This window comes from Pleuronectes platessa, chromosome 19 (genome assembly GCF_947347685.1).
Source record: "Pleuronectes platessa chromosome 19, fPlePla1.1, whole genome shotgun sequence".
Classification (NCBI taxonomy): domain Eukaryota; kingdom Metazoa; phylum Chordata; class Actinopteri; order Pleuronectiformes; family Pleuronectidae; genus Pleuronectes; species Pleuronectes platessa.
In genome coordinates, this window is record NC_070644.1 from 3,294,566 (window position 1) to 3,319,495 (window position 24,930).

The 24,930-nt window shown below is 40.1% G+C and overlaps 1 protein-coding gene across 1 annotated transcript in view; it reads right to left on the bottom strand.

The window, feature by feature from the left end:
• The window catches only part of ttc28 (tetratricopeptide repeat domain 28), a 135,011-nt gene that overhangs the window by 103,625 nt on the left and 6,456 nt on the right, over positions 1–24,930 (bottom strand). The window contains exon 2 of the mRNA XM_053411568.1: positions 22,243–22,608. Within this exon, the coding sequence (XP_053267543.1) occupies positions 22,243–22,608 (366 nt within the window). The remainder of the gene's footprint in view (positions 1–22,242; positions 22,609–24,930) is intronic.

A 24,930-nucleotide genomic window follows, 5' to 3' on the forward strand; every position in this document is an offset into this window, starting at 1 on the left:
GAGTGAGACAAATGATTGAAGGAGGTGAGAGGCCTTTAAAAAAAATTATATTTCATTATGCTCCTTCATTCCTTGTACTTGTCAGACAGTGGGACTGACTGTCATCTGTATTCTGCTGAGAGCTCCTGGTTCACACACTCCTAAATCAAATGCTGCCATATGCATTGCTTAAATACACAAACACACACACTTGTATAGCAAGAGAGCACACAAACTCACACATGTAATAGGACTTGAACCAGCATCAAAAGTAGTAAATCTGAATAAAACGACTGAATAAGATATTTCGTCACACATTTCTGCTAAACCAATGCTTTAATATGCTAATGTGTTGACTGTGTCAATAATGTGTAACATGCTGGACCCTGTGTGGGGGTTAGTGAGAGCCTGAAGGAAGAGCACAGATTCCTGCTGTGTTGATATGAACATCAAAGACATCCAGGGCGCTACAGAGAGCTGAAAACCTCTGTACGTATGAAAGAGACTCACCACAGCACATAGCACCACACACGTCTGCCTCTGCACTCTGACAGGCAGCACTACTTTACTCCCAGTCAACTACTACTTCTACTATCACTTCCACTGGTACCACTATTAGTATTATTAATTTATTTACTTAACCATTTGGGTGGTTTTGACATTAACTTAATAGTTAAACATTAAGAGTTAGACAATAATAATAAAAATAATAATAATAATAATAAGTGTTCTTACTATTAAAATAATAATGATCATTATTATTATTATGATTATTATCGTTATTACAAAATCCTGCATTCCTTTAGTCCACATTTATGTATGTCTTTTAAAAAATTATAGATATGGATGAAACAGATGAAACGAGGAAGTACCACGGTATATCGTGAGGTGGCAGTGTATCCAATAGCTCAAGCAAGATGATCACGTGACATGAGGACAACATTTCATCATCAGCACAACTTTTTGAAAGTACTGGCATCTATATGATGTTACTTTGCCCTGGCACAGGGACAAACATTTTACTACGTGACTACTGTTTGCCTCCTTCTTAAGAGGAACATCATCACAGCCTCTGTGACATGTTTGTTGTTGTCAGAAACTCTCCACCGTCCTTAAACATACAAATGTCAAGGACACATGAAAGTGCATGGGCTGTGAAGGATCTATTTTCATATGTGAAGATCTTACGCCTTGAATAGGTTTTTAGAAGAATTTACAGAAGCTGCATGTGGGATACAACATGCACAAATACTACATTCGTACAACTGTTTACGGTCTCTAACTCTTCTTCCTCCCCCTCTCTCTTCCACCTTCCCCTCTCGCTTTCCTCTCTCCCTCATTTCTCTCCTCGGCCGACCACATTGAGTCTGATTCTGCTGTTTTTACTCTGCACAGTCACCAGGTGCTTGATAGTTGTGAGAAGTGTGGAGTTTCTGTATAATGTTCTTTATGATAATATATTTTCTGTATAATATTGAGTAAAGTCTTAACCTCACTCTGTTAAGTGCATTTAGTTAATGGATGCTGTAGTTTGGAACTATGCATATAAAATTGAATTGAACCCATGGGAAGGCTAGCTTTCCATATGGTTTGCTCTTGACAGTTCATACACTAATGGTATTTTCTTTTAGTTTTTTCAATCTTAGTAGGGGTTTATTATGCTGGTGCTAAATCAGAAGTTGGTAGGGTGTCATAAATTAGTCATAACATTTTTTAAATCTATCCCAAACAAAGACATGTTGCTTGTGTGAAGATTCCAGAATGGATCATGCCATGTGCCTCTTCTTCTCATATCGGTTAAAACTCTGGCAGCTGTATGCACTTGATGTCTGGTAAATCATTTATTTTGAAAGTCCAGTTAAAAGATGAGAAAAGACAAGGGTTTGAATGTTGGGTGCTGATTAGCAAACTGATGGATAACAACAGCATGTTGCCAATAGCTTTCTAAACTAGTGATGCTTTATTTTTTCAGGATTGGTGTCTATGTTACTTGTGCTTGCACATTTTAATACGCCACTTAATATAGAGCCACATCCCCGCAATGTTTTTAGAGCTGCACATGGCTTGGAGACCCCTGTTGTGTGGCAGTGCAACAACTGTCAACTCGTGCAAGACGCCCAAGGCCAACAAAGCAGGACCGCACCAAACCACCTACCTTTTCTTTCTAACGCTGTTGGAATAAAATATTTGCCACTTGAGACGGGTGCTAGTGATCATAAAAGAATCTGCAGCCGCTGTGTTAGAAAGCACACATCTTTACATTGCATATATTGGTGCATGACATTCATGGTGTGCCTATGATCTGATTTAGTGGGGGCATGTATGTTTTTGCGTCACAGTTCATGTGAAAACCTCCTCTGTTGTTGATCTTAAATCCTCAGGTCCCATTAATAATGCAGCATCTAGGTTTCTGAGCCTGTGTTATTTGTTTATGCTCATGGCTGCTGCCAACCTCATTGTTTTTTCATGAAAACTGTAAACTGCATATTTACAACCTGTTACAAGGCGCACACAAAGGAAATACACAGCCATGCAAACACCAGAGGTATGCAAATGATATCACAGTTGAAAGCTGGGGTCATTAATATACATTTCAAGTCCATATTACTGTAACAAAAATGTAATATAATTCTTCGTAACTCGTATATCTTTTTGATTGGGTATGTTTCATAGCAGCGCAGCCACAAAAGTATAATATATATGGCTAAAATCCAAGCTGCCAAAGCGGCCTGTCCGGCAGTGTTCCTGTGATGAGATAATGAAGTCAGCCTTGACCTTTGAACCTTGAAGTTTTCTTCGGACGCTGGATGACATGTTTGTCCCCGGGGCTGAGCAATGCACAGGTATCTCTATCAAATCTGTATCAAGCTTAGTCATCTCTCTGACCGGCATCATCACTCTGCCATTACACACACACACACACACACACACACAAACACACACATATCACTATACTGATAAACACACAATGCGTAAACACACAGATACACACACCATATGTCAGGAAAGTCGATGTGATGAAGCACTTTCCACAGCCAACATGACTACTGGACACACACCTTGGCAGTGATGAATGTAGTGGCTCAATGTGTGAGTGGGAGCGTGCGCGTGTGTGTGTGTGTGTCTGTGTGTGTGTGAGGGGGAGACATATTTACTGTGTGAGATTGTAATCTCTGTTCTTTGCTCATGCTGTTCAGCTGCATTATGGACACATTCATTGCCGCTGCTTCAGAATTTAAACCTCACAGTTTACTTTAATACAAATTATAACTCATTGCAGTGCATGCAATTAAAAACAACAATATAAAACATCTAACATCATGAAACAGTAATAAAAGAAGAATTAGTGAATCTTCAGGATGAAATAAACCTCTTATTAACCCTTGGGCTTTTTCACATTCATCAACTTTAATATTTGCATGTGTGGCTTAATGAACCTCTAAGTCAAGTATACAATATTAATATTTTTCATAAAGTACACAATGTATCCATGATGTGACCCTCACCTGCATATAAGTTGCCACTGTCTGTTTACAAACCCTTTTTATAGGCAAAACTATGGTCATGGAAAATACTGGCACCTCGCAGGCGTCCATTATAAAGGATGATGATTCAAGCAGCTCTTTTTCTTGCCTGTGGTTGTCCGTCATAGTAGATGCTTAACAATACACTCTCAGGTGTCCTGTCCTGATCGAGAACATAATATATTTCAATAATCTTTACTTGTGGCTGTTGTTTTTGTATAATAAGAGTAAGGTCACTCCCTACAAACACATTTTAATCAAGACTAAGATCCCCTGCCCATGTGAGCATGTCTGTAAAGTAGGTACAGTGGCGCTTTGAGCTAAATGCTAACATGCTCACAATTAATATAGTATATCAACACGCTGACGTCAAGCAGGTCACCGTCTCAGTAATCCCAATCAGCATTTTACATAGAGTACAGCTGAGGTGAGGTCGATGAGAATCTCATGCATTTTCAGGTAATTTGGTCATAAAGCAAACTTATTGAACAAATTAAAAAATTGGAGCTGATGATGATATTAGATTTTTTTTAAGTAGTTGTTTTCAAACATTACTAAAAAATACACATCTCATGCTGTCAGCCGGTCATCATCAGAGGACCAAGAATGTCTTGAGTGCAAAATTTCATGGAAAGCGGACATTCATCTTGCTCGACAGTCTTTTCCCTAACCTTAACTAGGACCTCAGAAATGACGTTTTCCTCATTAGGACCAGGCTTTGGTCACCATGAGGTCTACTGGTCCTGACAAGGTCAATGTTTATACTGGAAAAGGTCCTAAACACTAAACAGTTAACAAAAAACTGTGTGCAGCTGTATGCTGTATTGTTAAAAGTTCAAAACTATAATTGAAACTCAATATTTGAGAGTAAAAATGTAAGTGAAGTGATGTTACAAAGTGATGAGAACAAGCTGTAAAACAAGAGACTGCAGTTTGGAAGGCATTTAAAAATGACGTGGTCCTGTCTGTATTTCAATGTTTAATTTTAAGGACTCGTTATTTATCTGTAATAAGAACCATCCATCTTTTTAACACCTCCCTTTCTATGATGAAGCACCAGATTTGCACCAAAAAGAACAGACAAAAGAAAAAACACAATGAACAGCATATTACTATATTATTCTAACTTTTCAGCATGGACGAGGACATCTGAAAATGTTAGCACTGACAGAAGACCATATGACACACAAAATGCATTTTCAAATTTATCAGCATTTAGTGTGGACATGGTTTCAGTGTGAGATAAAGTCTTAGTGTGGCCTCCTCAGTCTGTGTGGCCTCCAGGCTCCAAGCACAAATGAGACCATTCATCTTTGCTACCATACATGGTCAGCACTAACACTAACACTGTCTCTGTTTCACTAACACACACACACACAGACACACACACTCACACAAGCTGGTGTCATAACCGTTCATCCTTCTCTGCAGCCACAGCAGGTCTTTCACCTGCTGTTATTTCTCTGTTCTTCCACGGCCCAGGCAGAGTCCACCCTCTGATCTCTGAGACACGTCTCCTTATCTGCTCTGTCCCTGTTTTGTCTGTGATAACAACTGTGTTTCTTTGAAGAAATTCAAATGAAATAAAACAAATACGCTCTATAGCCACACATATCACTATCAGCACGATGACAGTGTTTCTCTAAGTCTTCAAAAACTGTTAAAGGTCAAATATATAGCATTTGATTTGACTGCATTTCTTGTTTCGGGAGCCAAAAAACGCTAACTTTGAGAAAAAGTCTCTTTGAAACCAGATACTTCTGGAGAGAGAAAAGAGACTGAGAACATTACCCCTCTCTAACCTTATCCGAGTGCTCTGATGGCCAAAATATAACCAGAGAATGTATTGCCTATTCCAACATGTTGCAGAAACAAGATTCATAACCCAAAAGTCAAAAAACATTTACCCATTACAAACCTTTCAAAGATTATGGTTGTTGCACATTAGGGCTTTTTAAAGTAAACATGTAAGAGAGTACTGCTATTGTCTTTGCACTGGTCTCCCATTTGTCACGCAACCAGCCTTCTTTCCATTTGTCTCATTAGTTTGATGGTGGTGCATTCGCTGTCACTCAATGGATACCTGCCAAAAAGACACTTGAATAATTTGTCCACTATTATTCTGTATGTGAGGAGAAATCCTCTTGCAAATCAATGAATAGCACCGACGTTTATCTTGAGTCACACACCACCGGAATAATCCTTTGACTCCTATGTGTTGTGAAGTGCAGCTGGAGCAGGAAGCACACAAATCATGGCAAATGTAAAAGTGTGTCTCATCCAATTTTATCCAGGCACTCAATTAGGAGGCTTTAGTTAAAGATCTTTGATAAATTATATATCTCTTGCCAACAGTGAAAGCTCTGTGCGAGGCAAACCTTGATGGAGAGCTCTCCTTAATCAGAAGCGCTCCTCATTCAGATGGATGGGGGAGGTGCAGGGGAGGGAAGGAGGCTGTGATTGCTGCGAGGACTGCTGGGTGTCTTGTGGACATTGTGGAACGGCATTGAGTGACTGGAGTGGGAGTAACAGCGATGTGAGTTTCTAGGACTAAAAAGGGCAACACGTAAATAATCAATGACACTGTAATCTAAGTTACACCTTAATGTACTGAAGTAAAACTAAATGTTTGTATTGTCATATAGAAAATAATGATGATGTAGCTATTGTGCACAATTTTCCCTCTATTCCACAAACGTCTGTCTGAATGTGGAACACACATCGCAAATCGCTCATCTTGTTGGCTTCACACTGGTTGGAAATTGCCAGAGAAAGTGCAGTGCAGAATTTTGTGCGATTCGTTCAATATTAATAAAATGTAATAAACAGGTAGGAGTCAGTATTTGTGTGTGTGTGTGTGTGTGTGTGCGCGTGTGTGTGTATCACACGAGCTGATCTCCATCATGACAACAACATTCATAGAATCACTTCCTCTTCAGCAATTAATCTTCAAACTGAAAGCAAAAAACGTTTGTTTTGTTGCTACTATGATTCATATTGAGCCATAGCTTTTATCCTGAAAAATTGTGAACTTGGCTCTGAAGATTGTGCAATTGTTTTAACATGTGATGTAAGAAATAAGAACAAGTAAGCACTAATAATTAAAAAGATTGACTATAAAATGTTCATACAAATAAGGAGGAACACAAGGTTTTCTGAATTCACTCTGCACCATAGACTGTTTACAAAAAGCACATAAACAATAAAAAGTGACAGTATATTGTAGAATATAAACTGTTAGAGAAGGAATCACTATGACAACAGGCAGGTTCAAGCTGATTTTGGACATATTTGTAAGAAACAGCCCCTCAGAGCCGTGCTTTCAGACACGGCTGAGCTGATGCTCACTGCAGCACATCATAAAGGTTTAGTTCTAAATGTTCATACAATGGTTTTCCCCTTTTTTATAGATATGGTACCAGAAGGTTCGGCACAACAGCTCAGTTTGGTTTCTTTACACGTATTTAAAAGCAGTAATAACCAAAGCTTTTATATCAGCAGTGGATCACATGACCACGTGTAATGTGAAATGGGATGCTTGAGGTGACGAACGTGTGAGTCGGCATCTTTAAGCTCATTGTTTTGGTTTTATAGCTTAAAACTTTTCGGTTTTGCTTCCCTCTCGGCGCTTTAAGCAGCCGAACAAAACAGGCCAGATACTTCCGAGTCGGTGGTGACCAAAAATGAAGAAAAAATGTGAACTTAACATGTATCAAGGCCACAGATAGGACTTTAAAGTAATTCAGTTTTAACAGCTTGCTATGCTGCTGTGAGGGGACCAAAAACCTGTTTTTCTGATTATTAAATTATAACTTTGCTAATTTTAAATAAGGATTGAAATATAGATGAAAGGACTATAGCTGATTTAAAAAGTCATCTGACCTTAAAACATCTATTTCCTAACCTCTCTCCTCATTCCTTCTTCACCTCCACCCTTCCTCCCTCTGCATACATGATAAATCAATGTTACCTCTAAACTGAGAACACGTACGCATCCTCTCCCGTCCTTGGCAGTGGATCACACAAGTGCAGGTCAAGAGTTCAGAGGTCAAATGGCACGGCGTTACTGTTGGAGAAAGCGGTCCCATCGGGGTCAAAGTGGGGGCTAATCAAATGAGACCATGGGCCTGTTTGGTTATCAGATCAGTGCAGCTGTGGGTGGTATGCACAGTGTCTTCTTCTTATCTGGGTTCACATGTATGTGTTGTTAGGGATACAAATATTGATTTAGTTACAGATCCGAGAGCTTTTTGACATTGATCCCTTTCCTCCTGAGAACTGAGTGAGAGCTGGAAGAATCGACAAGGCGTGAGGAGGCAGCACCTCTGCACCGCTGGCAGTATTGAACAGTGATTGGTCGACAGAATGATAAACCCGTCAGGTTATAAGTTCAATGTCCAATGTGTTCAACAGCACATCAGCTCTGACTGCTTGAAGGAAATAAACACCTTTGGGAAACAAAAATAAACTCCGGAACACATGATATGAGAAGGAATATGTATGTCAGAGATTTACACCTGGAATGTGAGGTTCATTTATGGTGGTGTTAATTAATTATTGCATGTTTAGGATTTCATTTTTAGTTTTTTTGCACATGTTAAGATATTTTATGGCCTAAACCTAAAGTGATGATACTTAAAGGGGTTTTAATTTATATGATATATTGAATATACATATAAATGGTCTGGAATATTTATATATATATTACACACAATTTAATTTGAGTCGTTGATATACAAATATTGATTTTGGTTGCATCAATGGGATTCTAAAAATCAGCCTAGTCGAGAATGGATGCATGGCAATGTTTTACCGAAAATGTTTATAATGATCATGTTAGCTAAGGAAAAGAAACCTTTAACCATGGAAACTTGGACACTGCTTACTTTACTTTTATTTTTCTGGTTTCTTTCTTTGTTAATTGGCGAAGCAAGACAAACTTAGAGGGATTTAACATTTATATTACGAGACATCACAAATAAACATGTATACAGTACGAATATGAGAAATAGCAACAGCTCCCTCTTTGAATAGCTAGTTTCATGTCTTCATATTTTACAATTAACAAGGAAGAGGAGGAAACGAGAGAAAAAAGAAAACATTTCACAGCTGTCAGACACACTGTAGGCAGAGAGCAGGTGGAGAGGAGTCGGTAACATCCACCAGTGGGACAGGTGTGAAGCACCAAGGAGATGGAAGGTGATTTTTTCCTCTTTCTCTTTTTTTTTCTTTCTATGAAGTGTAAAGTAAGTGTATTACACATTGCTCCTTCAGCACAAAGTGTTTTATAGCAAACCAAAACTTCCTGGAGTCTTACATAGGTTTGATGCCTTCTTCTCTGACAGTTTAAAAATCAAAGTTATTTTTCCTCTGTGGCTATTTTGATTTTCATCTCAGACTTTTGTTTATTCTTCATAGACAAGTTATAGATAAGGACGACAGCAGCAGGTTTAATATACTGTTCATGCAGCTGCAATACTTAACAGGTGTGTGTGTGTTTGAGTGTGTGTGTATGTGTGTGTGTGTGTGTGTGTGTGTGTGTGTGTGTGTGTGTGTGTGTGTGTGTGTGTGTGTGTGTATGTGTGTGTGTGTGTGTCTAGTGATGATGGGGATGTCAGGAGGTAATTGTCCTTTTGAATATAAGAGTCTCACCATACCCAGGTCACCCTGGAGTCAACGACACAGCACCGATATTGATCCTGTGCAACAGAGGCCCAGTATGCACACACACACACAAACACACACACACACACACACACACACGTTGTTATTATTACATTGCTATAAGGGAGAGAAAATCATGTCAAAATAAATAACAACATTGTCCAGGCTTGTAATAAATTAAAATGTGTAGTCAAAGGTCAGTGTGTGTGTGTGTGTGTGTGTGTGTGTGTGTGTGTGTGTGTGCATAATGTCTGATCTATTTGTTTCCATGGTAGACTTTCACAGCTAACTAATAGCTGGTTTGATACGTTAATGGCTTATGGCAAGGTTACATTGAGTAGTGCATATTATGCTCACACACTTACGCACTTACACACACACACACACATACCTGGTATTCTCAGCTCTTCTGACTACATTACTAAGGTGTGCCTGACAGGAGTGTTAGTGGAGTGCTGTACACTGAGCCTGCTCTGCTCCCTCGGGACACTTGTGAAGGTCATATTTAGCCAGCTGACATCACACTCCTCTACTTCCTCTGGTTATAACGCGAGCAGAGCATTACAGAGGAGAAGGTGCTGATAACATGTCGGTGAAACTCACACCTTTGGTACAAAGCGCGTCAATTGGCAATTAACAGCAAATTACTGTGGGTACAAATCCTTTGCTTGTTATCGACTATGGGGCTGCAAATAAACGTTTTATTATTCTACAGATCATATTTTAAATGAAATATAAAACATAATATTAAAGCTTCTGTTAACATCCTCAAATGTTTAGTTTTGACCAGTTATACCCAGTTATTTAATTTATATTGCATTAGAAAAACATCAATCAGAGATTTTCTGGTACTTTTGCTTGATGAATGATGATTAAAACACACAGTAGATATTATTCTGAAAATATCAGGATACTATATTCTATTATGGTTGATGGAAAGAAAGAGAGAATTATGGTATTTATTATTATTTATCTTTAATCAAATATTATTATTATTATTATTATTATTAATCAAATATTTAAAAAAAAAATCACAATAATTTATACATGTATGTGTGTTCATCTTTCCTCAAAAAATATCTGTAATTAATATTCAATGAATCTGTCAATTGTTTTCTTGTTCCAAAAATGGAACATGTTGGAAAATTACTTCAAATTACAACTAGCAGTCCAGGAGATGGCAGTTTCCAGTATCCAAAGAAAAGTGACAAATCGTCAAAGTTAGAATTACAGAACATTTTAGATTTTCGGTAGAAAAAGGTGACAACTGATCTCAACAAACAACAGGTTTGATTTATTTCATGGATGAAACCTTTACATAGGTTCTTTAACTGCACCACATGATCACATCTATGATCAGTGGCTTTTTACGTCAGCAAAACGACTGTCTTATCTAAAATATTAAAACATGAAAATATTCCAGAAACCTTCAAACCTGATGTATCATAGACGCAAACTTGTACCAGGACAATTTAGACCTGAAACTATTCATCTATGATACGATTGATCAACTGACAGAAAATGTACCTGCAACGATGATAAAGGAAACAGACTAGTTCCAGCATCACAGTTTTGGGGATATAGTCTTTGACATTAAAATGAATATTTGGGGGTTTGAACAAAAGAAGAATTTCTAAGACATCACTTTGGGCCTCAGGACATTGTGATGGACATTTTTCTATATCTGTGATCGAATTATGGAACAAAAAAAATCATCAGTTGCAAACAAACACAGAAATAGACCTGAAATATTTCAAAGCCATTTACAGTAAGTTAATATAAATTAAAATATCTATGCACATAAGTAAATCTATCCAGTAACTTCTCCAAAGTGTGTGTACATGAGGTGAGGGCTGATCTCAGTGTCTGCAGAGGAAACCTGAGCTTGTGAAATATTTACCTACATCACCTCCAGATATTTGATGACTTATTTCAGATGGCAGATCTTTCCTCCTCCAGTTACATTGTGTCTTCAGTGGGGGAAAAAAGCACATGCGGCTTTTCGAGAGTTTCACTTAAACCCATGAATATGTAATTTCCTTTTTGGGTTAAAGATAAGCTGGAACATACAAGAGAGAATTAACCCTATCTGATTTTGAAACTGCTGAGTGCTGCGTTCATTAATCCTCTGACGGCTGCACACTGTGTCGAGTGAGTCTTCAACCCCTCTCTGTTAAGATGAGGTCTAAACAGGCTCATGTAGTACGGTTATTATTGATACCCTTTGTGGAAGCTGTAGCACGAGGGCTCAGAGAGACAGTTGGTGGCACATATGTCTGGTGGAGCTGGCGTGCGTGGCAGCCTGGCACCGAGTCGCTGGCGCCCTGTGGAACAGATGAGCCTGTAATTGGGTTTGGTTTAATGGTGAGGAGAGCTTGCACAAGGCTGTACACATTGATTGACTTTTGTGGTGACGAGCCTCCTTGTCTCTTTAAGTAAGAAGTACTGACATATTTAAACATTTGATTATCTTCATAATTAATTCATCTGCCCAGTCTTATCTTGATTCATCAATTAAAGCTAGGATTGGTAATCCTGGAAAAACTAGCAAGAGCAGGCTACAATATGCAATCGATCAACCCCCTCCCATCGGCTACGCCCACAAAACACATGGACGTGAACTGACTGACAACTGCTAGAAGACGACTTTTCTGCGGCTTGCTCGCTGTCTGAGAGCAGCGGCAGCCAATCATTGCATTCAGTCCAAATTAAATGATTGGCCACTTTTATAACAGTTGTGCGAGGGGTCACAGACATCGACTTTGTTTTTATTTGTTGATGGGTATTGTGACGTGAAGAGGATTTCAACAAATTAGATCAAAGTAATTTTGATATTGCTGCCTCTTTATGACTGCGATTTTTCTATATACTATTCTTAAAGTCTGTGGCTGGGGTGGATTGATATTCCAGCCGGCTTTAAGCCCCTATACATTGATTGAGTTGGTATTGTCTCAGGTCGGATATTCCGTCACGCCACAGTAAGAGGAAGGGGAAGTATGTATTTCTTGTATATGTATTATTGTATTTAATACGAAATGGTTATTTTAAATCTCCTAATATTGTTAAACGATTGTCTTTACTCACAAATGGGTTCATATAATCTTAATTTTTAAATTAAGATGTTGAGTATTTTGATCTTTGAACCCCCCCCTTGTTGCACCTTGGTACATACACCCAGGAATCTCTCTCACAGTCTGCATTTGGAGCAGAGAAGAGGATGCAAACTCATGTTATATCATTACAGTAAAAACAATCCAAAGAGAGCTGCAAGGTTGCAGTGTTTTTTCACTCCTTCCAAAACAAATGTCTACAAAAGTGAGAAATTACTTCTACAATTTTCCAGAAACCAAAGTGATTTTATCTAATTTTCTTTTATTTAACTAACAGTCCAAAATTTAAAGATATTAATTTCCCTGTAGATTAATACAAAGAATATCAGAAACTTTTTTTGGAACCAAAAATGGCTTTGATGGTTCATCCATTAGAACAATGGTTAAAGAAGTTGCATATATACAGCAAACCAGATTTCTCAAGAGAGAGAAATAATTAAAACCTGAAACCATAAAAAAGAACAATGCAATTATCACGTTATCTGGAGGAATAGGGTTTTTCTATGTACAGTAACACTACAGTGATCTTTTTATGAACATTTTTGAAAAGGGAATACAGAATGAACACTTTTGTGTAAAAGCCGGCGGGAAATCATTTACTGCACAAATGAAATAAGCATTATCTGTCCTTAGGAAGAAACAAAGCAAGCACACAATCCACAATTTAGAATTTCATGTGATTCAAATGATTTCATGCTCCATAATGCTCAAACTTATTAAGATACAGACACACACACACACACACACACACACACGTACTAGTCATCTGAGCTTATACAGTAAATCCTGAGAACAATTTCACAAAAGAAAATGATAATCCTTAATTTGAACCACTGTTGCCATAGTGACAGGCCGCACCACTCAGTGACATGAACCACTGCAACAAGTTACTTTAGGACGGGGCAACAGGACGGAGTTTGCTGTGGTGCAGATTTGTGCAGATATAGATCAAATAAATATAAGGGGGGGGGGGGGGTGCAACAGGTTGTAAGTAAACACTAGAGGATTGTGCAAAGTGAAGTTTTGCATACAGCTTAAAACACAATGAGACAGGGAGAGAAGAGAGAGAGAGAGAGAGAGAGAGAGAGAGAGAGAGAGAGAGAGAGAGAGAGAGAGAGAGCATGGCGTATAGTGTGGTACAAAACTCTACCCTGAAGCAACTGCACAAAACACCTGTTACACTTTTGCTATGTTATTAAGGGTGGTGTGGAAAAAAATCCAGCTCATGATGAAACTGTGGCAGGTCAAATGATTCCATGGAAGCCGCTAGTCTGGCTAACTCTTGGGAAACACTGTGTAGGCCTGTTGGTCTGTTTTCATCAGTTTGAATCCGTTCACAGCAGCTGCAGGTGGATGTGTGTGAATGATCATGTTCTATCGCCAATGCTGCTATTTGCAAATGTAAAAATGAATCCCACAAACATGCATCCATTCCTATTAGAACATTTTAATCTCACAGTTTAATGATTAATGCTCGGTTGACGGATGTTGACGATCGACAAGACGAATACTTCAAACTGTGATTCTGTAATGTGAGCAAAACTAATTTGTTCTTACCGGCTACTTTGTAAAGTGCTTAAACCTCGTCCCGACTTAGAACATGAATATCTGTATGAGATATAAAAGACAATCCATCTAATAGTTGTTGAGACATTTCAGTGTTGAGCAAAGTTCCCCTCCGTCCACAGTGAACATTTTAAGCAGCAGCCCATACAGAGCAGCTTGCATGATGACATCCTGATCTGCACTGCTGACCCACTACACCCCCTTCCAGTGGTGGGAGTGGGATAAGTGGCTTGATGCTTTTACACCCTTAAAAAGTCCACTTGGTAAATGACAAGATGGACTGACTTATCAGATTTATGCTGCTGTTAAGTGGGCATCATTAAAAAGGAGATTATACTTGGGTGTGACCCCTGCTTGTATTACACACACTCCCGTCACATTACGGAACTCTTTGAAGCTCAAGCCCAACAACGACTGCCTCCCTCCACAGACGCCCACACACACATCACAGGAGTTTCGAATGCGTGATTGCTCATTTACCTCACCGTCTGACTGGAAATAGCAACATTCACCCCATTATTAGTGAGTCATTCCTCCTGCTGTTTATCTCTCCTCTCTTCTTTCAGTCTTTTTTTCTTCCTGCTCTATTTCTCAGAGGCCTCTCTGGTCCAAAGGCACTGAGGGGTAACCAGTAAATCCCAAGACCTAAAACCAGGACAGGAAAGCCCAAAGCAAAGCTTGGAGCTATAGATAATGATGAGGGGCCAGGAGTCTCAACTAAAACATTCATTTTTATATCAAAGTATTATCAGTCAGTGGGTCCGCCACCGAGGTCCAGACCAAAATCAATTGTTGTGAATTTTGTTAAAGGCTATCATGGTCCATGTAGACTTTGTTCATCTTCTGACATTTTACCAAGTGAAGGACAAATCCTGAACCAAAAGACTGACATGGTAGATCACAGTATCATTTCTCAACAACCTTTAAAATACTTGCTGCAGCATTTTTTTCAGATATTGATATATCGCTCACTATGAGTTATTACACATTAGGGATTCTTGCATGTGTAATAACATCAACAGGGGACATTTCCAATTTGTCCACAGCTGTGATCGATGAACAGATTCTTTCAGAAATTACGACATTCCCACTTTAGCTTATGACATGCTGCTGCAGCTCAGGAGGTAGAGCGGGTTGTCCAATATCCAGAAGGTCAGCGGTTCGATCCCTGTCTCCCCCATTCTGCATGCCGAAGTGTCCTTGGGCTAGTTACTTAACCCCAAATTGCCCCTTATGGCAACTCACTAAATTCTGCACGCTGAACCTTTAAGACTAGTATGACAATTGGTGTAGTGAAATTAGTTTGGTGGTTTTGGCTGCATTCAAAAACAAAGAAAGAAGAGGGTGTGGATTCAGAATTGAATTTCTTTTAGATATTTATGACGAAAAATAAGCTTATATGAACAACTGAAATTTGGTGATGATCGGTATATTGATCTGGATACATCTGATCTCACTACATGTCTATGTAATATTGTAATAAAGTGGACTATAAGGCTTGACAGAGGTTTACGCTCTCTACGAATCACTTACATCATGTCAGTAAAAGTAAATGACAGCCGGGAATATGGTGACATCAAGAATCATGTACCATAGGACCCACAGTTCATCTCTGCGAGCTGCTTGTGCTCTGGTCATTTGGTGCTTGAAGCTGCGACTGTAAATCCCAAATTTTGAGTCATTCCCTCTCTGATATCACCGCCCCATGTTCAAGTCACTCTCTCATTATCTCCTACTGCTGTTATCTTTCTCCCTCCCGTGCAATTCTCTCTGCACAGACAGCTGAGGCACCAAACTGTGAGCACGAGAGACGGACGCAGAGGGAGGATAAAGAACGGACAAAAAAAAGAAAGAAGAAGAAGCGGAGATTCCAGCAGCTCGGGATGGTTGCTGAGACAGCAGAGTATATGTCTGTCTGTGTGCGATCAGATGTCTTACAGCAGTATATGAACACTGAGAGCAGAGAAGTACGAGCATATCTCCTGAATTAATACAAGGCAATTAGGCCCACTCCACTTCAAGCGGTTAATGTTAAATCTGTGTGTGTGTGTGTGTGTGTGTGTGTTTGTGTGTGTGTGTGTGTGTGTGTGTGTGTGTGTGTGTGTGTGTGTTTGTGTGTGTGTTTGTGTGTGTGTGTGTGTGTGTGTGAGAGAGAGAGAGAGAGAGAGACAGAGTGTGAAGCAGGTTATTTGCTGATGTGCATTTTTCTCCAGACATGCTATCAAATTCATTTACAGATGGGAAGCGGTGAGGTACAGTTGCCCCGCTGCTGCTGCTAATGGGAGCGATAAGGTGTAAGCAAAGAAGAGACAGGAAAGAGGAGGAAGTGTGATTATTGTAACATACAACAATTTACACTTACATCAGGTGACAGAGCAGCAAATAAAGCAAATGCTCCGTTCGGTCTCTGCAGGAGGGTGAATAGCCTTTTGGCCTGGGTAGGGTCACATGGATTGTGCGTGCTTGTGAGCAGCAAAGCCTCATGTGATGCAGCTCAAGAGAGATCTGTAACAAAGGAAAAGTTATGCCTGAGCTCCCTATGGTTGGGGCCAGGTAGTTTCCCGGTGCGTCAGTGCTGCGCTCTAGTGGCCACTCCGAAATCTGTGTCTCATGACGTCTCAACTTTCAGGCCTGGTGATGCTTTATTTTGCAGATCCTTTAACTCCATTAGGATTTCCTGGAAGAAGCGTGTAATCTGGAGATAATGATAGGGTGTAAAGCAGGGGGAGTGTTCTTTGGATACGGGCAGTACAACTGTAACACAGAAAGCTGATAGAGTTTTCATATGTGCGTTGGTCGCCGCCAAGTGTTTGTGTGGGTTTAGTTATTTTGATTTACAAGGAACAGTAAAAGATTGATGGATGTTACAGGTAACAAAAAAGAATACTGCAAATTTAAATTAAATAAACTTATAAAAAAGATAATGCAGAAAAGAAAAGACACAAATACAATACTCATCTGTCATAAAACACCAGGCGGTTACGTATCTGTTAATGTCTTGAACATAACATGCCTTACTAGCAATTCCTGTTTACTTTCTGTAAATGTCTCGATCTACTCAACTTTGTCTTACTGAACAGATTCAGCATTTAGTAATAACATCAAGGTCCACAGAAGCTTTTTGTTGTGTCACTCACTTTGGACAAAAGCATCCGAGGAATGAGCAAATTTAAAAAGATGCTACTTTTAGTTCACCTTTTAATTTGGAAAGCCTGAGAAGTAATTATGTGCCCGGCCCTACCGAAACCAATCCAGAACCTGTAATTCCAACTGACTGCTGTGTAACAAGACACGCCTAGAGTCAGAGCACAGCAGGTCAGCCGAAATATGTCTAAAAAGAAATATAATATAGAATTAAAACTAATAAATGAAACGAGGGCTGGAGCAAGATAACGAAAAATAAACACAACTAAATAAATTACCTTACGAGTGCATTTTCTGTGGAAATTCTTTGAAGATAACAGACCCATAAAATAAAGCATTTATTTTTCTTGATGCAGCAACAGAAACAGAAAATATAAACACTGCCTCCCTCCACAGAAACATCCCAAGTGTCAAAGGGAAGATTCGTATTCTGGAGCCAAAAACACATTATTGGCACAGATTTGCAGAGGGTGTTTGTTTCAGCGTTGTGCACGGATGATCATCATCAGTTTTTAAATGTGTAACACTTAATGCCTGTACTTTGTTGAAGCAGATCTAAAGATTTCAATATGTGCAATTATCTGGGTAATTACGTAAATTGTTGGATGAGATTACCTTAATGAGTAAAACGCATGCTTGTCAACTGTTATTAATCAGCTTATTAATATTTGTGGACTGGCAATTGAAATAAAAATGAAAAACCCAAAATACCCCAAAACACTGAAAAGTAATATCTTATCTCTGCTGGGATGCGACGAAGAAATGGGTCTTTTACTAAATGATCTCCTGATTATTTTGTGGATTAACTGATTAATCCTATTATCTATAAAATGTCAGAGAACTGTGAAAAATTCCCATAAATTTCTCTGAGAAGAGCTGCAAATAGGTTTTCATTTCAGTTAAGCTATGATTAATCGGTTGAGTTTTTCTTAATGAACTGATTTATTGTTTGTTCTATGAAAGGTGAAAAAAATAACTATGAAAAACTTTTTCCGACACCTTATTCTGTCCAACTACCAGTCCAAATCAAAATGATATTCAATTAAAAACCATACAAAACACAGAAAGGCCGCAAGACGTTCACATTTTTTTCTTGATTAAACAAGTAACACAATCATTTTATTAAATAAACTGTTTCTGTCTATTGACTCGTGAATCAAACGGTTAATCATTGTATCACAGAACACAAACGGACATCTTCAAATGATTGCTTTGTCCAACCAACAATCCAAAACCCCAAAAGGATTCACCGCACAATGATATAAACTGAAGCAAACAATAAACTCCCAATTTAACAGGCTGGTGAGTGACTCAGACAATAAATCAATTATCAGAGTATTTGCCTGTTGTTTAAGTGACAAATCATTGCCGCTATAATTCTTTGCAAGGAAAAGATTAACTGAGTTGAACAACAAGAACCAGCGGGACCCCCCTTGCCAGAGAGAAACAGAAGTGGAGCACACACAGTGAAATATCTCCCTGTTGGAGGAACTGTCTCTCCTCACGTGGTCTGCAGTAAGTCATGGATTACCCTACTGACCCAGACTGAGTTCTCCATGACACAACTTCACATGGAGCACAAACCCCACAGAGAACATTACCGTCACATCAACACGGTCCCGGGTCAGGTCATGGGATCTTAAATTCGTCCAACCTGGGAGGAACTCGAACATGAGGGAATTGAATCTTTTCCTTTGCTTGGATCACATTATAATATAAACTCTGTCATGTGGCCAACCTTCCTAAACAGGCCATTTTAGGTCCTGCGACCCGCTTAAAGGCTCCACGCTTTCTCTGCACGTATGTCAGTAATATTTTTGCAACGTGCGGTTGCAGAGTAGTTGGTTAATGACAGGGGAAGCCTGAGCGGTGCGGGGCCAGCTCCACGGGCCCTCTGCGTAAACAGGCGTAGCTGGCTGCCATCTGGTTGGCTTCCACTTCAGAGCAGAGAGCCCGTGGAACGCTAACTGATGATCTGCACTGATTCCAGCTACAGCTCCCACAGCAGGATATTTAGGAACAACTTCGAACGGTAACTTCTAACTTACAGCCACAGGATTAAAGGCTCAGTTCTCGCAACTCCCCAAAAAAATGACATATTTTCTCGCTTCCTTGGATTTTTTTTCAGTTTCTTTCAATACAGAAAGTAAGAGTTGGACATATTTGTACCTGAGAATCCTGCTCTATTCTAGAGATATGAAAGAAAAGGCTGAATTATGTTTGTGGTGATCACAACATTGTAAAAAAAATTCAACATTATAATTGATTTAGCAGAAAAGCCTCTTTGTTGCTCGGCACAAGGGCAGGGTCAAAGATACACCAATGTGTCTGCGATTTGCCTCTCTACAGGAATCAAATGTTTTATTTGCTCCCTCGCCTGCAAAGATAAGAAGGGAACGGGAGGCAAATGTTTTACTCTGAAACATTTGCTTGTGTGAGCGGGGCCCTAATCTGAAAAACAGTCAGTCTAAAATTTCCATAGGGACTAGATCTTGTGTAGTTCCCAGAGAAGTCTGTGAATTAGCCAAAGTAACCTAAATCATCAAGACAAATTCTTAATGACCTCAACCAATCGTACTTATATTTTCTGATAATAATTATTTGCTGAACAAAAATAAACCAAATAAAAGAAAATCTGAGTTTTTCAGAAACAAAGGTGAAATCTATAAATTTCATATTTAGTTGAACCATAGTGAAAAAGTCACAGATATTGAATGTTCAGTGTTGTAAATCAAAAGATTAAACAATCACGTAAGACATATATAATCAGAATAGGTGTACATTTTTTCAACTCACAAATCAGTTAATGTACTTAGTGTATCAGCTCTAAAAATCTTGAATAATCCTAAAACCTTGTTGCATACAACTGAAACTACCTTAAGATTTGCAGTGACAAACCCCCTAAGGAACATCACCTAAATCTAGTTATACAGCTCAGGTCTAAAATGATTAATGAATCAATCAATCATATTTAATTTGTATAGCTCATATTCAGAATTGTCTCAACAAGGCGGCCATGTAGCAATATAGCAAAGTTCCATATATATTGATATAGTTATTTTTCTTTTTGTAGGCACAGTGAGGAAGTAAAACACATCATTGATTTCCCCCGGATTTTTTAAATGCAATGTTGTTTATCAAGTGTTTGTCATTCTCTGCTCATACTGAACAATGTAAACCCACAACCTTCACTCAGGAGCAGAAATCTGTCTTTCAACTTATAATGTGACATTTATCGTGAAAATTATCGATATCGATTGATGTGAAAATCTTGATATACATTGTTTGGCCACATTGCCCAGTTCTGCTCATATCAACCCTGCAAGGAGATGGACCTTGTGGTGAGACTTTGGTTCTCCCATGCACCCTTAATGAGGGTGAATTATACCAAAACTGAGTCAATTCTAAGACAATTTATCCTAAACCTGATGCCGCCACAGATCTGCTGCTGCTGCTGCTGCTCCTCTATTGTCGGACACGAGAGGAGCAAACAGACGTCTTTATCCGAGGGACCAAAGAGTGAAGCAGCTTGTGTGCAGGAGCAGACGTTTCCCAGACTGCTGCAGACTAAGGAATCTGAATAAATGCACTGGCGCGGGGGTAAAAAGAAAAAGCCTCTTTGAAAGTACTGAACAACTTCACACAAACACACAGAGCGAGTGTGCGGATGACAGCAAACATTCATACACAAAATAGTCAGGTCTGTCTTTGGAAAACACTCAGAGCGAGTCAAGAGAAAGGCTCTCGCTCCTGCCGCAGTCTGTGACTTCATTTGAATCACAAAGAAACAAAAGGCTTTTCTCAAAGCTCTGCACTGAATGTGACGACAAAACGATAAAGCTGCACAGGAACACAACAAGAAAACAACATCGAAATGCACAGAAGTTTTCTGCTTCTGTACAGTGTTGTTATCCTGATAAGCCCACAAACTTATGTAACTTTTGACAAGCTACACCCCTCTGTTCCCATGACCGGGTCGTGCTTTGTGTGTGTGTGTCTGTTTGTGTGTGTGATACAGCAAGTGTGTGTTTGAGCCTGTTGTGCCAACAAAAAAGTCGACGGGGGCAGCAGTGGGACAAACTGTGGGAGGTAAAACAGAAAAGAAGAAAAGAGGAGAGAGCAAAGGAGACTGGCTGAAGAGCAGAAAGAGAGAGCTCAAGCAGAAGTAAACGTCCGTCTCACAGAGACCCTCTCTTATTGGTAGTTCATTAGTCTCGACCTTCCCTTTAACCCACGTCGAATGCTGCAGCAAGCCCAATGCTATGACACCGCCACTATAAGAGCCACACACACACACACACACACACACACACATACACACATACGGAATGCTGCTTCTGTTGTTGTCTTTAAGTGCCAAACTCAGGCCAAGGCCTGGCCAGGGTTCGGAAAACAAAATAACAGCCGTGCGAAGCGCTCCCACACACACACACACACACACACACACACACACCTACACACCCAGCAACACTTCCGTCCATTCTCTTACACAGAGAAAGGAAGTAGAGTCGAGCTGGCCGGGCCCCACTTGTCCAGACAGAGGTAGCCTGGCAAAAGTCTCAGGCCTGCTCACTTCCCACTCTGAATGGATTTAGAAGACTCTCTGCCCTCGCCAGCCTTCACCTTCCTCACTGCTTACTGTGGTGTTAGATGTCAAAAGTCCACCGTCTTCGGGTTTATTTTATCTGGTTAAAGTGGAAATATGAAACACTAAACATTTTAACAGGACTCTTTCTCCCTAACATCACTAGACCTCGACCGACCTGTTAAAAAGGTTTAAACCATGTAGTAATGGCAACTCACATCCAATAATCAATCTTCTATGTTTTGAAATAGATATAAAAATAAGATTGCAGTTTATTAGGAACAACTAGCTTAAGCTAAAGCAGTCTATTACAAACGCACTGTAATAATTTCTCCGCTTGTGAAGGGCAGTGGCATGTATATATATGTAAAGGTAGATATGTGAGCAGGCCTATTGTATATCAAGCAGTCTTGTTGTTATAGTCCATGATCAGCTGATCCACCATCATGATCCACCAAGATTTTATGATTAGCTACATGTCCACTCCTCCGTATAAAGATATATATATAGCATTTGGGAGACTGATTTAGAGAAGCAGACAAGTAATGAAACCATCGACACATCCATCAGCATCCATCTAACCATCCACTTAATGGACACATCCACTCTTCTAGTGAATAAAATGTATTTCCCAGTCATTGGAGTGTGTGTTTTAGCAGCAAACTCTTACCTTGGGCCATTTGGGGTTGATGAGACGAGCTTTGACTGCGTCATCCAGAGCAGTGCTGTACTGACCCAGTCTGAGATAGGCCGCCGAGCGGTTACTGTAGAGGATACAGTTCTGGGGGTCAGCGGTCAGGGCCTCGCTGTACAGACGCACAGCCAGTCCATACTCCCCCTGTTGGCAGGCTTGGTTACTGCGACGCACGCGCTCCAGGAATTCGGCTTTGCTCAGGCCGGAGGGGCTGCAGCCCGTTGGTCGTTCCACCCTTTTCAGTGTTGCCGCTGAAGGTATCCCAGGGGACGAAGAGGAGGAGGATGAAGAAGGAGGGTTGGAGGTGGTCCTGCTGGTGGAGCGAGAACCAAACAGGGAGAACTGAGGAGTAGATGGGAAGGTAGAGGAGGACAAGAGGAGAGAGAGAGAGACATCTGTTAAATGTCTTGTAACTACGGCTGAAATGATCACTCCATTAATCAATCAACATTGGTCAACAGTCACTCATCAGGAACAAACTGAGCTGTGCAGTTCAGGAGATAGAGAGGGTCGTCCATTAACTAGAAGGAAGGTGGTTCGATACCCTGCAGCACAGGCAGGGTGCACGCAGGCGGGTCAGTTAGTGACAAACAGGTTCGCTAGCAGATCATTTTGTTCCATCAGAATGAAATGATTGGTCATGTTTATCACAGTCCTACGAGGGACACAGACATCAGCTTTTTATTTAACTTTCCAGACGACTTTATTTATTGATGGCTATCAGGAAGTGAAGAAGATTTCATCAAATGGGATCAAACGTGTTTTCATACCCTACCTTTAACAATGTAGTGGTCTTCCTAAATTAAGAAGAAATGGCAATATATTGCCTTGCTTACAGTATCGCAATTTATTGTGACATATGTTATCCAACCCCTGCATCATGATACCTATTGTAGCAGCAGATTCTTTACCTATACTCAGCCCTACTTAAGTGCTATATGCTGTCACTCAGTGGGGAGAGCTGCCCTCTCACAGGAGGAACACGAGGTGCCATGTATTCTGTGCCAGTAAGCTTCAAAGGTCAGGTGGATCAAATGAGTCAAGATCAATCAATCAAAATGCCACATTTAAAGAAACTCCCTAGGCGTTCCTGAGATATCATGTTCTCACAGATGGGATACATGGAGCACCAAACCAGAAACATGCCTCCAAGCACATCTGTCATCACTGACACGTGCTTTCGGCTGCTTTCATAAAAATGACTTATTGCGATCAGAACTCTACCAGGGACGACCCAGAAACTGCAGCAGCCTCATTTGCATGATATGATACTGGAGTCACTGGCAAATGGGACCCAACTGCTGCGTGCACTCTTCTCTTCTGTTCGGTGGTAACGGCTCAAACTCCTCAGGGAGATGGTGAGAGAGAGGAGGAAAGTCAGACAGCGACTCAGACAGTCAGATGAGGGTTTCTGTTCGTTTGGCTGTCACACCCGCTGAAACCTTGTGTAAAATGTGCACACTGAGGTTGGCCCTCTGTAGCTTTAACATTGAGGCGCTGCCTCCCTCCCTGATCTGGTGTTTCCAAATTTGTCCTTTCACCAGAGCTTACACCAAGGCCTTCATTATACCCCTCTGTTCCTCTCCGTCTCTCTCACACACACACACACACATACACAAAAACACACTTAAATCTTTGTATACACACTTCAAATATGCAGACTGGAGGGATTCCTAAAACTTCAACCGAGAGTTTTGAGTGAGAGGCAAGAAAATGCCCAAAGGTTAAGCCATTTTATATTTACGTTTGGCAGCTCCCACTAGGGCGGTTGCCAAGTACAAAAAGGAAAGATGTGAGGCAAAGAAGCTGTGTGAGGTGAAAGGGACAGATGTATGCCGGTGTTAAAAATAATTACATAAAGGGAAGTTAGTTGTAATTTGGCAGCAAACATGATCAGCAGCAGCAGCAGCAGCAGCAGCATTAGACTGTTGTAAACAGAGTCAGTCAAAGTCGGAAAATAATTTACAACAAGTGATCCAGAACAACTAGTATGATTTCTTCTACTGGTCAGAGAGCAGGACAAATCCCTATCAACACTGCAGCTCTTTATTACTTGTTAATTATGTACATGAGACTTCCCGCAGCAAATGACACATTAAGCTTCTCCATCTGGGCTCATCAAGTGACTCCTGGTGCACAGTGAGTGCTGCCTCAGTGCTCTCTGTTTTACTCATGGCCTTTTTAATCAAGTAAACTATGCCTCTGACAGATGGCAACGGGATTCATTTGGAAACAATCAGAAGCGGCCGTCTGTTAATAGCGAGATTTATGTCTGATTTTTGTCACTGATCTTGCCACAGCCCTTATAACAGGGACTGGAGCAGTGCATGGATTCAATCCAGGGCACCCGAAGGAAAGTCTCTAAAAAGTGTTGCTTACAATTCATATCCTATTTAGTTGTTCTGTTACATTACTTACAAGTTTAAATGCATTAAAGGACTGTGGACTATAGTGGCATCCGATCTCGATGGTGGATCATGATCTTGCTGGCTGCTGACCATAGACTATGATTGCAGCAGGCAGCTTGATATATAGTATTGAAGTTTTCCTTCAAAATGTTTACCCTCATCTTCTGTCCGTCCTGGGAGAGGGATCCCTCACATGTGTCTCTGAGGTTTCTACGTATTTGTACCTGTTAAAAGGGGTTTTAGTAGTTTTTCCTTT